Consider the following 17,053-nt stretch of genomic DNA (forward strand, 5'->3'; position numbering starts at 1 on the left):
TCACAAGCAACAACTTCTTAAGTACCTACAAGAATATTGAGGAAATCCAGCTCCTGGATACTACTGGGCAAACTAGAAGATTGAAGAGGACAAAGCCTTTTGAACTAGTTTGAGTGATAGTGAAAAGCAGAGCATAATGCTTGTGTGCATGTGTATGTTAGAATAGTGCGGTTAGAAAAGCAGAGCATAGTGCTTGTGTGCCTGTTAGATTAGATAAGAGACGCTATGGGTAAGCTCTTCATTTTAAGGAACAGTAGTAATTTAGGTTAAATTAAAATTGCTCATAGGTCAGAGTTACGACAAGATTGTAATTCTAATGAACAATTCAATACAATGAATCGTCATCGTAGTGATGATTATGGAAAAAAATATATGACAAGATTTTGTGCAATAAAAATGTTTATATTTATCAAGGATGTATTATTTGGTATGGCTACATATACAGTCGGAAAAATGAAAGAATACCCATGAATGAACATATAAAACGCGCTGTATTTTCCTGTCACCATGTGACAAAGAAAATTGTCCAGTGCAAGTAACAATAATTATTACATGTACTTGTGCTGACCAGTTTTTTTTGTGACACGGTGACAGGAAAATACAGCGTGTTTTATATGTTCGTTCATGGGTATTCTTTCATTTTTCCTACTGTACTTCTGGTATATCGTCGGTGATGTGACAATACCTCCTATCTGCTTTTTCATGAATTTTGTAGGGGATGAAAAACTTGTTTGGGCCACCTCGTGTTTTCATATATTTTTTGATTTGTTTTGTAGTAAATTCAACTATTTATTTACTACAAAACAAGTCAAAAATTACGTATGAAAACAGGAGGTGACCGTAAAAAATATTTTTCGTCTCCTGTAAAACTCATGAAAAAACATATAGGAGGTATTGTCACATCACTGACGATATATTTCAAAGAATGTCTAAAAAATATACTTTGAATGTCCTAAGAATATTCATGGAATGTTTCAACAAGACATTGAGTCTAAACAATATACTGTGAATGTTCAAAGAACATTCGTAGACATTAATGGAATGGTCCAACAAGACATTCAAGAAATGTTTAAAATGCTGACACAGCACTTTCCTGGGACTTTCCAGGGACGTTCGTGTGCTTTTGGGGACATTCCAGGAATGTTTTGTGTTATTAGGGTTGAAATCGAAAAGAAACCTTTTAAATTAATGAATTGAGTGGTGTTCTTTAAATTATTATAGCAATAACACTACCTAAGTTATAGCCTACTTAAAATTGGGGCTTTTTCGAATTAACCTTGAATCAAACATTTTCTCATTAAATTACCCAAGAAATAGAGATTAAAAAAAATATGGAGACTTCTTTTAAAGAGTTTACTGATACCTTTAAAAGGTGCTACGATAAAAGTGATTTAGATAAAAAATGGCCGAGCTATTAAGCAAACAAAACGATTATATCGTTGAAAAAACAACAAAATAATTACTTAAATCGGTGAATTTTCCACAAAAATAAAAATTAACATTATTTCATACACATTTAGCTTTATTTATAAACTGAGTACGTGTTCTGAGATTTTAACCGGTTTAGAGTGCTTAGATTAAAAAAAAAATTCAATTTATTATTAAATTATTTTTTGATATTTTAGAAATTTTTTCCATTTTTTCAAAATTACTTGAAAACTAAAAGAAATTGGGAAAATATATATGAATACTAAAATGTAGTATTTTTCATACTGAAACTTTTTCAGTTTTTTTAATGTCATTATGATAAAAACTGAGTGAGATATTTATATTTTAAGCTTGCACGTAAATGTGAGAAGTAGTTTTATAAGCATTTTGAATCGCATGCTTTCAAAATCAAAGACATGCAGAAAGTTCAACTTCTGAGAGCTTTTAGCACTTACAATTCCCAACAAAATAAGCTTTGAAACAATGAAATATCTTGAAAATTACAGAAGTCATCGGTAAAAAATCGTTAAGCTATTAAATTTTCAGCTTGCTATTAATCAAATTTTTGGTACGCGGGAACCAAATCTATAAGTAAAATAACCTGTGAAGCGATAACGATTAATTTCAAAAGGGACCAACTTTATTTTGAGCGTAATTTTTTTACATTTAATGCTAAAAAATAAAAAATAAATAAAAAGAAATAAAAATAAAACTTTCTTAAAAACTTCTGATAAATTTTCCCTACAGAGTGCTTCATTTTTTGGATATTTCACGTCGAAATGTTCGATTTGGAATTTTACAAATAAGAACCTACTTTTCATTAGCTACAACTCTCGTTCTACTAGCTCTCCAAACTTCATACATACACAGATTTTTTCAGTTTTTCATAATCTATATTTCTGCTCGGAATATTTTTTTGATAAAATACTTACTTTTTCAGTTATTTGCGAAGAACCGTCTAACAACGTGCTTCATTTGTTGAAAAATGAACATATTCACTCGCAAATAACTCGAAAAGTATTGACTTAGTGAAAAACTCTATAGAACAAAAGTTGCTTAAAATTAGTTATTTTATTAATTTCCGGACTTACTTTGGACCTATATTTTTTCACCCCCGAGAATGGGTGAAACTCACCCCTAGGGCAAAAGCACACATGGGTACTATATCACTTTTTCTTTGACTTATTAGCTAAGTGAATGCCAAATTTCATGTCAACCCAAGCGGTTGTTTAAAATTCACAGGTTTTGCAATATTTTACCGGTAGTGAATGATCTAATAAATGTCTTTGTAGGGGTAGTTTATTAGGGTTGAAAATATTAAATACTTAATTCACTAAATTACGAACATAATATAAAGTTTAAATCACTTCAAAATGCATCATTACCTAATTTAAAGTTACAAATTATTTTTTTATAGAAATTCTTATTTAGAGGGTAGTTTTTAAGGGTGTAAAACTATAAAATACATTTCAATATGAGAAACAATCAAATTTCTATATTAAGCATACTATTTAACATACCTACACATAATTTAGATTTAAATAAAGCTTATATATATGCTGTTTTTATTATTGGGTAAAAAAGGGTAGTTTTCACCCCTTAAAAATAGAAAGCACACATTGTAGTCATATCACTTTTAAAGAGGAGGGCAAGATGAGTTTATTTGCAAAATGTCATCTAAATCGGAGCGGTTCTTTAGAATTTAGAGGTTTTGCAATATTTTAAAGTTAAAGAACGTACTAGTAAAACATAAAATATTAACAATTTGTTAATAGTAATCTTAGATATTGAAAATATTTCTGGATGTTACCCTGGGCAACACAGGACTCTAACCCACGTGGATGTAATGTGAAAGGGATGAACCTCACATATTGAGAGTTGAATGTCAAGTACATTAAACGTGTGACGATAATATAATTTTATCGTCTAGGTCTAGATTACGCCGATGTCTTAAGCAAAACGTGTTTTTTTATACCGTCTTTGATATTATAAAAGACGAAACGGAAAGCCATTTTATTATTCTCGGTGACTTGAACGGAGAATAAACAAGAAGGTATAATAGGTTAGTTTATCCCGACCATATTCCGAAGTCCTTCCGAACATCGTCCACTTGGCGTGTTGAGCGCTTTCGACGTTTTATTTTACCCATCCTATACGAGAGGTGATCGTAATTCCTTAGATGTCTTTCCCCCTAGCGAGTTGAGCGGGATGTCTTCTCCTTATTTTGTACGTCTGTTTCATATTAATAAATAAACACAATTCCCATCGTTGCGTTTAATATCATTCATTCATGTATCAAATATCGTCACAATGGCCCGAGGTTTACGAAAGTCCGATATATGTAGATTAACAAGAATTAACTAATTTAAAGTAATTAACGCTAATCATCTTATCTTTTTGTATGTTTTGGTTCTAAAATAAATATCTTAATCGAATCCTGACTTCGAATGAATTTGCGACTATTATCTTTACAAACGAATGTCCAAAAAATGGCAAGAAGACGCACAGAACCGTGAAGAGTGGCGAAAAATGGGAGAATCAATCAGTGGACGGAAGAGTTTGCCTGATGATTCGGATGATATTTTCAACATTTCGGTTGAATGGAATCAGAGTCTTAGCCGCAACCAGATAATGATCAGATCCACATTTCTTACCCCTGTAAGCCCTAGTCTCCTGGATGTTTAATATATTGTTTTGTTTTGTAAAGACATAGTCAATAGATTTTACATTCCTAGTGTACTGCCGTGCTAGGCCCAAAGGCGGTAACTAACATTTGAGAAAATGGTGGCAAAATCGATTTCAAAATTGAATGCTAAAATTTTGGCCCGTTAGGGATTTATGGACTAGCTAATAGTTTTTATGCATGGATATATGCCTCAGTTTATTAAAGGAACCGTTAATTATATTTTAAAACAAAGTTTTATATAAAAAGAGGTAGATACCGCTAAAACGTTTTATCAAAATTTACTATAAAACTAAGCCTATTAGCGGTATGTGGTTTATAGTTGTGATTGATATGAAATAGAAAGGTTTTCTGTGTATTCCAGTTTATTAAATTGAAAGAATTAAAGTACTATTAAATGTTATTATTTTGTTGAGCCACAATATGACAACAACAAATTGACAATATTTAGTTGTCGTTATATCTGTTTTCTTTCAAGAGTCAATAAATACATATTGGTTCATTAATATTAATGTTCTATTTGCGATTCAATATAGACAATTTAATAGACAATCGAACACCATACCTTATGTCCGGTACATACACAAAACCTATTTAGTATTACAATGGTATTACCTCATAATTATCATTTTTTTATAAAATCTTTTATAGTGCGTCTAATAATTTGGGCAGAACTGTACTTATACAAAGAAAAACCAGAATCCGTTCAGATTGTTATAGCTGTTTAAACATCTGCGTTTTAAAGAATTCTTCAACTGTAAATGTGATTGTAAACCATACTTTTGACTTTCTCTTCTCAGCTATTTTTATTTTGTTTCTTGCAAACAAATTTTTGGATCATTATCCAGGTACCTGACGCATTCTTAAAAAGTTTATAAAGGAATAAAACCAGCATTTTTGTATAAAACTTATATAAAGGATTCTCAAAATATAAGGTAAAGATATCCCAAATCTACAATCCCGTATCTATAATAGCATTGTATAACTAGACTACTATTATACATTGTCTAGTTAAATAATGATAATAGCTTGTATTGAAATAAAAAAAATGCAATCAATGGGTTGCATTGATTTAATTGTTGCAACCTAACAAAGGGTTTAAACATACATATAAATCATCCACTTGGCGCAGATTCACATTGTTTAGGACAACATAAATGGTTAATTCTTGAAATAGTATAAACAAAAATGAAAATATATTTCAATAGATATAATAATCTCGAAAAGTTCTTACCATCATCGCTAATTATTTCTTTTACTAACACAACTCTTTTAACTAACACAATAATTTAACCTTGTAAATTTAGGCCGAATTTACTTTGTAATACTAATACTAATACTGATTTGGCGGTTTCTAAATGTGGGCGTAGAATTCTTGAAAGTAGATTAGCGGTAAGTGCAATATGCTAAGGTATATGGACGGCAACTGTAGCAGATACCGTCAAAACGCCATAGTATTTAACATTTGCCGCCAAATTGCTTAGTATTTTAACTGAAAAGTGTAGATGCCGCTAACAAAATTGCAATTTTATTTAAAATATAATGCTTCTACAACTCCAAAGACTTTATAAATATATACTAAATACCCTATTCTACCTAAAAATACAAAAATCTTATTTTCGATAAAAAATCAGATTCCGACTTTGGGCTTAGCACGGCAGTGTATTGGTGCCAAGTGTATTTATGCATATCCCTTTGTTTGAAAAACTGTTCCATATTATTGTTAGCTGGTGTTGTTGGCATAATCCAATTAGTCGTCTACCATTATCGTTTTCAGCCTCTACATCATAAATATCTTCCGATTACAGGATCTTTCTCCCTTTTTCCTACTCTCGAGTTAAAGTCCCCCATAAGTAATATTTCTCTTTGGTTTCCCACTTTTATTAGGAATTCGTTGAGCATTAATATAACTTATTTATTACCGGTCTATATTTATCCTTATGTTAGTAATAGTCAATATGATGTTCAAGCTGTTTAATGTTGAGTCCATCTATCTCCTCAATAGTGAAAAAAAGATCAAACACCTAAATAAAATAACTTTATAAAATACATCTAACGGGATAATAGCAATTTCCTAATAAATAGGTACATTGACAGTATATGCTAACGTACGTTTCATTTATTAATATTTTGATTTAACTTGTTTGCAAATCAATCATCACGCAGGACATGATATATTTTTTTTGTGATAATTTGTTTAAAACTTATTAAACTTGCAAATAATAATTAACTTGCTAATAAACTGGTAAAGTGGTATTATATTCCCATGATGTCGTTTGTACTTATTCTAAGTCGAAACTCTATTGTTATAACTATTAAAAATATTATTGCCAGTAACAATAAAAGTGACAAACACAATGTTAATTTATTTCAAACAATTATATAATATACAAATTGTATAAAACGAAAAGTACATCACTATTTAATAAATATAGTAAATATAATAAATATAATAAATAAATATAATATAAATAAATAGGTAGATAAATAAATATAAATTCATATGCAGTCTTAATGTTTTTGTTTATATTATCCTAATACAAAGATGATGTTTGGTTTTCATTATATAAAAATGTGAACTAAACTTTTTATATTTATTATGCTAAACCTATGTTTCATTGTCAATATCAACGGGTTCTGGTTTTCCGTTATCAGTTTTGTTTTCATTTTCATTACTTTGTACGGGTTTCACGGTGATTGTTGTAATGTTTGCTGTTACTTCTGTGGTGGACTTTATCGAATGTTCTGGTACAGATTGTTCTGTATGTTCGCAATGTCGGCCAAATGAACTTTCTGAGCATAAGCATCTATAACTGCCTTCGTCTTTTGGAAGGGATATGCACTTAGAATTGTTTTGACATGTATTTGGCTTCTCCTCGCAGTAGTTAAGTTCTAAAAAATACAAATTTTAAAAGTTAAAAAACGTCTATATGAGTATGATTGTCTTCAAAATTAATACTAGGTCTGGATCCCGCGTATGAAAAAAAAGTTGATTAATGGCAAGCTGAAAATTTGTTAATAGCTTAAGGTTGTCGATTGTCAAATAACTGTCAAACTGCCAATACGTGTTTTTCAGTTCTTTCGCATTTTAAAGTTTAATTTCAGGTTTCGTCTGATCTTTTTAATAGAGTAGACACATTTTGCAACTGTATAGTGGTGACAACATATTATATTTGGTGATATGTCGGTTAGAAAGGAGATTGATGACCCGGGTGGAACAATAATTGAGGATATCTCTGGTGAGTCTGTTCCAATTAAAAATATTTATAAAGACGATATTTCTAGTGCTGAGAAACTACATTATAACAAAAATATTCGTTACTGCTTAAGTGATTCAGGACCATTTATTATTTATATTGAGTCTACCGACAAGAACATTGGAAAATTACATGCTATCAGAGTTGGACATTATTTACATTTAAATAGTTTCAAAAGTAGCATTGCTGAAATCAAATCTATTGGTAGGAATAAAATTAAAGTAGTTTTGAATAATGCTTCATCTGCCAACAATATTGTAAGTAGCGACTTTTTAGAAGTCAACAATTTAATTGCTTATATCTCACAGTTCTTTGTGGAACGTCGTGGTTTAATACGCTCAGTTGATACAGAATTTGCAGAAATATATCTATTAGAAAAACTTAAAGCTGAGAATCCAGATAGTAATATTAAACAAATAAAACGACTAAAGCGTAGAATCACAACAGAAACAAATGATATTAAACTAGTAGCTAGGCAACTTGTATGTATAACATTTATTGGATCTTCTTTACCAAAAGAAGTTATAATCAATAGTTGTATTTTTCTGGTGGAACCGTACATATATCCCGTTATACAATGTGAAAGATGCTTAAGATACGGACATATGGCACAACAATGTAAAGGGAAGGAGCGCTGTAAAAACTGTGGTGAAAACCATAGTAAAACGGATTGTTCTATGGTAACAAAATGTTTACATTGTAATCAGCAACATTCAGCATTGTCAAGAGAGTGTCCAGAATATAGTAAACAAAAAAAATATAGTTTACAAAGTTGTTGCACTAAGTAGAAATACAGTGTCGACCATCCTAAGATTAAAAGTAGATCATGGATGTTTCCCGAAGCATCTACATAAAATCGGAGTTCTCCCAACAGGCAGATGTGACTGTGGAACTAGCATAGCTAATCTAAATCATATATTTTTTAACTGTCCCTTAAATCTCAATGCAAGTATGTGGCTGCTACAAGAATTGCTGAAAGCAGGTTTCAGTACTCCCCTAGACTTAAATGTGCTATTAAGTGTGGATAACATTAAAATTTTTAAACTAATTACGACATTTCTTCAAAAAATTAAATTAAAAGTGTGAATGTAAAACTAATCGTTTGAATGAATAGGTATTTCTTTTGTATTATGTAATGTATGAATGAGATATTTACTGTAATTAATTGTATTATTTTGTAACCTATGTATGTTTTTAGTTCTGACCGTAGTGAAAAAGAAAAAAAAATTAATATAGTTGTATTTATTAACATAGTACGTAGGCATTGTTATTTGTAAGCTTTGTTTTTTTTATTTTTTATTTTTAAGTGTATACTGGACAATTTTATACTTATGAACGAATAATAATTGTATATGTAGTTACGTGGCTAAAAGTTCTTAACCAAGACCAGAATAAAATATAAAAAAAAGCTTAAGGTTGTCTAGTCGGACAAACTTTGATATATGGGAACACTGGAACAGGGGAAGTTTTAACTGTGGAACAGGTTAAAAAGTTGGAACGGTCAGACCACGAAAACGGCACATGTATTTTGTCCTACAGAACAGACTTAAACTCTTCGAACAGAGATTAAACTCTCATGCAAAAATCAGACTGCTATTTATCACCAAATAAGCGTTTTGATGAGTGGAACATGTAGAATATGTCAAATGACAGGAATTATGACAGGTGATAAATAGCAGTCTGATTTTTGCATGAGAGTTTAATCTCTGTTCGGAGAGTTTAAGTCTGTTCTGTCGGACAAAATACATGTGCCATTTTCGTGGTTCGACCGTTCCAAATTTTTGGAACTGTTCCAGTGTTCCAGTGGAAAACTGATTCAGTGTTCCCATATATCAAAGTTTGTCCGACTAGACACCATTAAGTTATTAAAAAATTTTCAGCTTGCTATTAATCAACTTTTTTTTCATACGCGGGATCCAGACCTATATCGCAATATAGTGAGAATAAATTGAAAATAATGCGAAAATTACACTCGAGCACTTGAAATTAGAGATTTGCATTGCCATAGTTAAAATTCAACATCAGATCCAGAACTAACAGTTTATTTTAGTTTATTTTGTTAAATGTGACAGTTGTCAAAACTAGGAAAGTCAATATCATCAAACACAAACAAAATACTATATAAAATATATTCTCAGTACAATATTGTAAGAATATTGTTCCCATTCTAATTATAATCTGATTGGACAGAACTAAACACGTAACGAAAAATCTTACTGCACGATTGGAAACTAACATCATTAAAAAATAATCTCAATAAAAATATCTTTAAAGAGCTTTGGTCAGGGATCTTAAGCAAGCAAGCAATATTGATTTAACCCAGCCTGAGAGACTTGCACACCCCTAGAGAATGAAATTCGGGTGATACAATTCATTGGGGTGAGGAGGATTAACTCAAGCAAGCAGAATCACTCCACCCCGCTCCAATGCTCCAAACCATCCACTTTCCCCCGATAGCACTCTGATGCGCTATAGGGGCTCTCAATCAGCAAAGTGCTTATCATATGGAAGTCCTGGGTACACGGACTCCCACATGAAATCCTACCCCGATCAATGCAGACCAGCGTGAGGCACTCTATTCCCGCTATCTCTAGTGACTTATCCTCGATCTGTATTGCTTGCTCGGGCGCCGACTCCACGCTCTGGACTATGTCCAGTTCGGTGACTCGGAGCTCGAGGATGTGGGCCTTTTTTGTGATTTGGACCTATTGTTAATGTTTTGATTTTTTTAGTGGCCGAAGGCGTTTTTTGAGTTTTTTGTAGATTTTCTGAGAGATGTCTGAAACGTATAAAATCAACATTAATAAATATAATGAGATGCCAAAGGTGAGCGAGTTGTCTTCTTTTTATAGATCTACGATTATCTGTAGGGTCGGTAGACTAAAGCACATAAGTCAAAAACTATAGATTTTCAGAAATCGAATAAAACTGTATAAAAAAATAATTCAATATTTCTTAAAAACATTTATTGCATTTTATGAGAGTGTGTATAACATATTTACTAGTAGCTAAGTATGACTCTATAAAAAAGTATGGAAAATTGTTTTTCCTGACTTATATGTTAAAAAGAACACAAGCATATACGACTTATGTCTAACAGCACAACTAGGTATTTTAGTTTGTTACAATACAGTATTTTCTTCCATCAATCCATATTAGCTACATTTTCCTTACTAGACAAATTTATATAAAATTTATGGAAAACATTAATTTGGTATTTATTTTAGTAGAGAAACGCAGTCATCTTTTTTTCTTTTGATATAGGTAATGGCAATAGTTATACAACTGGAATGTTACGAGGTATAAAGGATGGGTGCGGCCCAAAAGATCAATTGTCATCAACACGCCTAACTTCACTCGCAACTTTGATACATCCAAAAAGCATAGGCACCAAGTTGGATACGACCTATCATGTTCACAGCAACTCGGATACATAATACTAAGAAAAATAAATATTTAGAATCTTATAGATATTGAATCAACGGTGTATCAAAGTTGCGCGTGAAGTTAGGCGTGTTGATGACAGTTGAGATTTAGGGGGTAACCCATAAAGGATGCCCTCCGTCTTAAATGTATCTTGTGAAATTATGATTCCATTTGTAAGGTGTCTTTGTAGGATACCATTCCAAATTCCGTATCATAGCGGAGCCACCTTTTGTCCAACCATTTAAACTGCTTTCCATCTACATCTTGATTTCTTAATACCAAAGTCAAAAGTCCAAAAAGTCAGTATTTCCACAACTTGAAATTTGTTACTGCTCCAGTCCATAAGTTGACTCCAGTCATAAGGATGATATATTTGGATTTCTGTTTTTTTTTCTTCTTTTCTCTTATCCCATGAGCTGTTCAACTTCTAAATGGGTATGTCCAGGAACCATAAATTGATGGTCGAGTCTCTCTAACTGTAAGTTATGTACAGCCTACGTAAACATAGAACCCACGTGAGAATTTCTATTCTGACCTTTACAGGTATCAGAGTAAAATATTAGCTTAGTCTCAGTATCCGTATGGCTTGCAAATTGTAGAAGCCTCGGAGGTGTAACCAGAGAAGGTTCCCATTGTTTTCATTCTGGTGGGATGTAGAATAGCATTATGTTGTTTTATATGCCATTAGAGTGAAAATTTAGTCTTTTTGCTAGCAGTTGCCGCTAGGGCATCTATGCCATTTCGTTCGTTGCAATCCGGGACTGCACGCTGGGGTTTGTTTTGGTTGGATCAGGAAGAGCAGCATATGTGCCTCCTGATGAGAGACTAATAAGTTTTGAAACCGGTAGGGGTGCTTGCAGCACTCTCTGATTGGACTAGAATATGGTTCGGCTGTGTGTTCGTTTTGCAACGAAATTGAAAATGGTTATTCATTTTTGATTTACATTTACTTTGTGTGGAGTATGAAGGGAACCATTCTCGTTGGAACTTTACCACGCTGAGCAGATGGGACGTGAATTGTAAATTGTAGAATTCCCTCATCTCGGAGGTGTAACCAGAGAAGGTTCCCATTGTTTTCATTCTGGTGGGATGTAGAATAGCATTATGTTGTTTTATATGCCATTAGAGTGAAAACTTAGTCGTTTTGATAGCAGTTGCCGCTAGGGCTTCTATGCCATTTCGTTCGTTGCAATCCGGGACTGCACGCTGGGGTTTGTTTTGGTTGGATCAGGGAGAGCAGCATATGTGCCTCCTGATGAGAGACTAATAAGTTTCGAAACCGGTAGGGGTGCATGCAGCACTCTCTGATTGGACTAGAATATGGTTCGGCTGTGTTTTCGTTTTGCAACGAAATTGAAAATGGTTATTCATTTTTAAAATATTACACTTTTTGTGTTATTAGGTAGAGTTGTTTGAATATGTTTAAAGAGACAAGATGCAATCTGATTCGCTCCTCGAGCAGGAGCAGATTCATACCATACATATCATACAGCTCTTCCGGTCTTATTGTCATGTACGGTCAAATTGAACGTCCACTATTGACGTTTATAAAAAGCTACATAAGAAGTCAATGATGGAGTCGGTAAACACTGTTGTAAATCACATTTATGTATACACTTGTACGGTACTATCATTTTGATAAACCTGTGTGTCGTTTTTTTTAGATTCGTAAGCTTGATCTGCTGTCATTTTATGATTATCATGTTGCGAAGTTATTTCAGTTTTGGTTTGTTCATCTTGAAAAAGTTGAATTTGTATTTTAAACTTATCACAAGTGTAGCATGTATCAACGCGGGGTTTTTTAAACACCATCCTAATTTGTTAAATTCTTGGCGGTAAGTTTTTATTGAAGGAGGTTTGATAGACAAATAGTTGATTAATTTGGTGATTGTTAGGGGAAAAGGCAAATACTTCTTTGATGTACTCTTTTTGTTGTAGTGACTTGCTTCCGCCGGAAGAGAAAAAATATGATTTTTTATTTCCTTCCGTTTGTCATCGGATATTTTATTTTTAGGTACAGTTGTTCCACGCATATCATTAATTTTTGTACCACCTACTGAAGACTGTTTCTTCATTTCCACCCCCTAGAAATAGCTTAGCGCAGTCCATCTATTACAACAAAATATTTATACATCTTCATACGAAATTTCTGTTTTTCAGGGTCTACTTTGCGTTGTCTTTGAAAAGCTTTTTCTTCAATCTCTATTGATGATGACACGTAAGCAGACCTTTTTTTGTATGTACCCATTAGCCAATATTCATTGAATATTGCTTCTCTCTTAGCCATGTTTTAAGTAGGTACCTAAAGTTAAATATCGGTATATTCTTAAACAAGTAAGACCATAACGTCAAATACTTGAGGTACCTAACAACTCAAGTCATGCTTATAAATCAGCAAAGCTGATATCAGTTGTACTTTTTAACATAAGTCAACTTATGTTCTTGATAACATCTAAAGATTTATAGGAATTGAAAGGTTGAAAAAGTACGCTACTTAAAATCAATGTGAAATATACGTGTATGACGTATGTGCTTGAGTCAGTCGGTGGAGAAAAAATATATGCACATGTGCATGTACAAAAATAAAAATCGATTTTTTTGACTTATGTGCTTTAGTCTGCCGGCCCTAGATCTAGTCTTTAATATTTATTTACTAATATTTACTGTTTAGATCTTGAGTGTTTCCATCTATGGTACACATCATACCTTAATATCTCTTGCAGGATCCGGTTTGGGTGGTCTTCTAGCTCAGCAAATTTTGTTCTGGCTTTTTCCTCTATCATATCTAGTACTTTTATTTGTTGTAGGTATCTAAGTAAGAACCGTTCGGCGACGTATCTGGGCACGTTTGCAGCTTCTTTGAGGCAGTTGTTGTGTGCCGCTTGTATCTTCTTTTTGTTACTTTGACTTGTATGACCCCATGCAAGAGATGCGTATGTAATTATTGGCAGTATAATGCTTTTTATCAGTCTTAATTTTGTTTTCATATCTAATTTGCTTCTTCTTCCTAGGAGTCCTCTTATTGCCGCTATGGCTGCTGCTATTTTCTGGACTGTTGCGTTGACATGTGATGTGAATGTTAGACCTCGGTCCATTGTGACTTTTAAATATTTAGCTTCGTTTAATCAGGAATCTTTAATTATTATTACAAAATCTACTGCATTTTACCGAGAAGACATTTTTCCCACCGATTAAGTCAGATTGTGAGACTTGTCAATTCTTCGCAGCAACGTCAGTAGGTGTTTAAAAATGTATGCCAGTCAATGAGAGCATAAACGGGATATTACTTCCGAAATATATCGTACTGCATTGATTTTATGCCGACGTGCGTTTTTATCTTGTGAGGTGGTTCCCATCCTTCTCGAAGATGGAAAATTTATTGGTCAAAAGTACTACGGAAGTGGCTAGAGAACCTTATTCTAAGCAAAACTGTTCAATATTTTTTTTTAAAGTCAACACTTTTAAGTCAACATAAGAACATATATAGAGGACCAGATGCAGACACAGATCACTTTATAGTCGGAACACAACTGAAACAGGTTATACCAGTTCTTGGAAACTAAAAGAAAAAATGTACAAAGTAACTAAACATATTTTAGACTACTGTCAGAAGAAGAACAAAGTAAATATGAAAGACTAGTCACTTGAGAACTGGAAAATATTGCAGAAAATGGAAACATAGAACAAAAATGGACGAAAATAACATTATGTATGACCAAAGCAGCGCAAGCCAGTAACAGAAATATAAAAGATGGATACAAAGAATGGTTTGATGAAGAATGTAAAATAGAACTGGATGAAAGAAATAAGTTAAGACTCAAAATGATGCAAGTGAAAATACCAGAGATGGAGATAAAATACAACGAACAAAGGAAACGAACTAAAAGAATCATAAGAGCAAAGAAAAGAAAGTACAACGAAGATAAATTGAAATGCATAGGAGAAAACTATAAAAATGGAGAAATGAGAAACTTATATCATGGAGTAAAAAATGAGAAAAGGGGGTACCAAAGAAAACCTGTACACTACAAAAGCAAAAATGGAAGGAATTTAGTAAGCAACGAAGAAATACTGAACTTCTTCTTCAAGTGCCATCTTGGTTCCGAAGGTTGGCGATCATCAGGGCTATAAGTATTTTCGAAACTGCTGACCGAAACAATTCGTTGTTGCTACAGCTATACCATTCCCGTAGATTCTTTAGCCAGGAGTTTCGTCTTCTTCCTATGGACCTTTTTCCTGCTATCTTCCCCTGCATAATTATTGGAAGCAGTTCATATCTTTTGCCTCTTGTAATGTGTCCCAAGTATTGCAGTTTTCGTTTTTTGATCGTAAATATGACTTCCTTTTCTTTATTCATTCTTCTCAAGACCTCGACGTTTGTGACTCTCTCCGTCCATGATATTCTCTGAACAGATGGAGAGAATATTTCGAAGATCTTCTAAATGAAATTCCCACAACAGAATATGCAGAAGAAGAAGAGGAAGAAGAACCGAATGAAAATATCGATCAAGAAGAAATACAGGAAAGACCTCCTAATGAAAAAGAAATAAAAGGAAATAATAGAGAAACTAAAGAAAAACAAGAGTCCAGGTAAGGATGAAGTGACAGCTGAAATGTTTAAAATATTGAGGACCAGTACTAATTAAGCATTTGGAAAAGCTGATAAAAGAAATTTGGGAACAAGAACATATACCAAAGAATGGACTGAAGCCACACTGTGTCCAATTCACAAAAAAGGCGACCAAAGTTTATGCCATAATTACAGGGTAATAGCCCTTCTAAACGTTGTATATAAAATACTTGCAGTACATATAAAAGACAAGATAACACAAAAGATAGATAGTGACATAGGAGAATATCAATGCTGATTTAGAAGAGGACGCAGCACGGTGGATCAAATTTTTCTGCTGCGTGAGGTACAAGCGGAAAGCTACGAATACGGGAAATCTACGATGGTCCAATAAATCGACTTTAAACAAGCTTTTGACAGAGTTAAACGGAAGGAAATATACAAAGCACTATGTGAAATTGAAATTAGTGAAAAAATAATAAATATGGTAAAAGTTACACTCAGAGAAACAGAGGACAGGGTTAAAATAAATGGAAATGAAACAGATAAATTTAAGGTCGGTGAAGGGTACGACAAGGAGACCCACTGTCATCATTGTTGTTCAGTATCCTTCTTGAAATGGTCATCAGAGAAGCCGAAATTAACAGGACAGGACTTGTATACCAACGAAAACATCAATTCTGGAATTCGCTGACGACATAGTACTGATAGCCAGAAGTAAATAAGAACTAAAAGACATACTAAAAAGACTAGAGGCGATAGGAAGAAAGAAAGCAATATACATAAATGAAGAAAAGACTAAATATATGGAATGGACAGAACGAGAATACACACAAGGACAACATCTGACAATAAACACAGAGGCAAAAGTATATACATTCGAAGAATTAGAGAAATTCCAATATCTAGGAGCGTCATTCACTAGGAGACCAAATAAAAAGAAGAAATCCAAGCAAGAATTATGGCTGGTAATCGTTGTATCTTTGCTCTAAACAACTTATTAAGAAATAAGAACATATCTAGAGGGGCTAAGATAAGAATATACAAGACAGTGATAAGACCTATAGTATTGTATGCCAGTGAAACATGGACGATGAACAAATCCGAGCAAGTTATGCTTAAAGTGTGAGAAAGAAAAGTCCTAAGAAAGATATTTGGCGGAAAGATATGGAATGGAATGTGGATAAGAAGACCAAATGTAGAGCTGGAGAGGATGTATGGTGAACCAAACGTAGTAAGGATCATAAAATTATAAAGACAGATGGTTGGGACATATCCAAAGGATGCCAAACACGAGACTTCCCAAAAGAATACTAACGGGAGGAATAGGAGGAAAGAAGAAGAAAGGTAGACCGAAAACCAGATGGAAGAAAGATGTTGAAAAAGACATATAAGAACTGAAAATCACAAATTGGAAAAAAAAAGGCAGCAAATAGGAGAGATTGGAAAGGAGTACTAAACCAAGCCATGGGCCTTCTAGGCCTGGAGAGCTAAACTATATATGTATATACTTTTTGAGCCCTTCGTAGTTGAAAATTTGTCATTTTCATTGAAAAATGACACCTCTTCAGACGGTTTTTTGCTAATACCTTAAAAATAATGCATCTAACGAAAAATACTACATAAAACATTTTTGTAGCTTATGAAAAATCAAAGATATTCATTTGTTCTAAAATCTTCTAGTTATAA

At 33.0% G+C, this 17,053-nt stretch overlaps 1 protein-coding gene across 1 annotated transcript in view; it reads right to left on the bottom strand.

The window, feature by feature from the left end:
* Positions 1-6,435: 6,435 nt before the first annotated feature.
* LOC126885117 (delta-like protein 4) overlaps positions 6,436-17,053 on the bottom strand; it is a 141,136-nt gene continuing 130,518 nt past the window's right edge. The window contains exon 6 of the mRNA XM_050651548.1: positions 6,436-7,003. Coding sequence (XP_050507505.1) covers positions 6,720-7,003 — 284 coding nt within the window. The 3' untranslated portion in view covers positions 6,436-6,719. The remainder of the gene's footprint in view (positions 7,004-17,053) is intronic.

The sequence above is a fragment of the Diabrotica virgifera genome, chromosome 5 (assembly GCF_917563875.1).
Source record: "Diabrotica virgifera virgifera chromosome 5, PGI_DIABVI_V3a".
NCBI lineage: Eukaryota > Metazoa > Arthropoda > Insecta > Coleoptera > Chrysomelidae > Diabrotica > Diabrotica virgifera.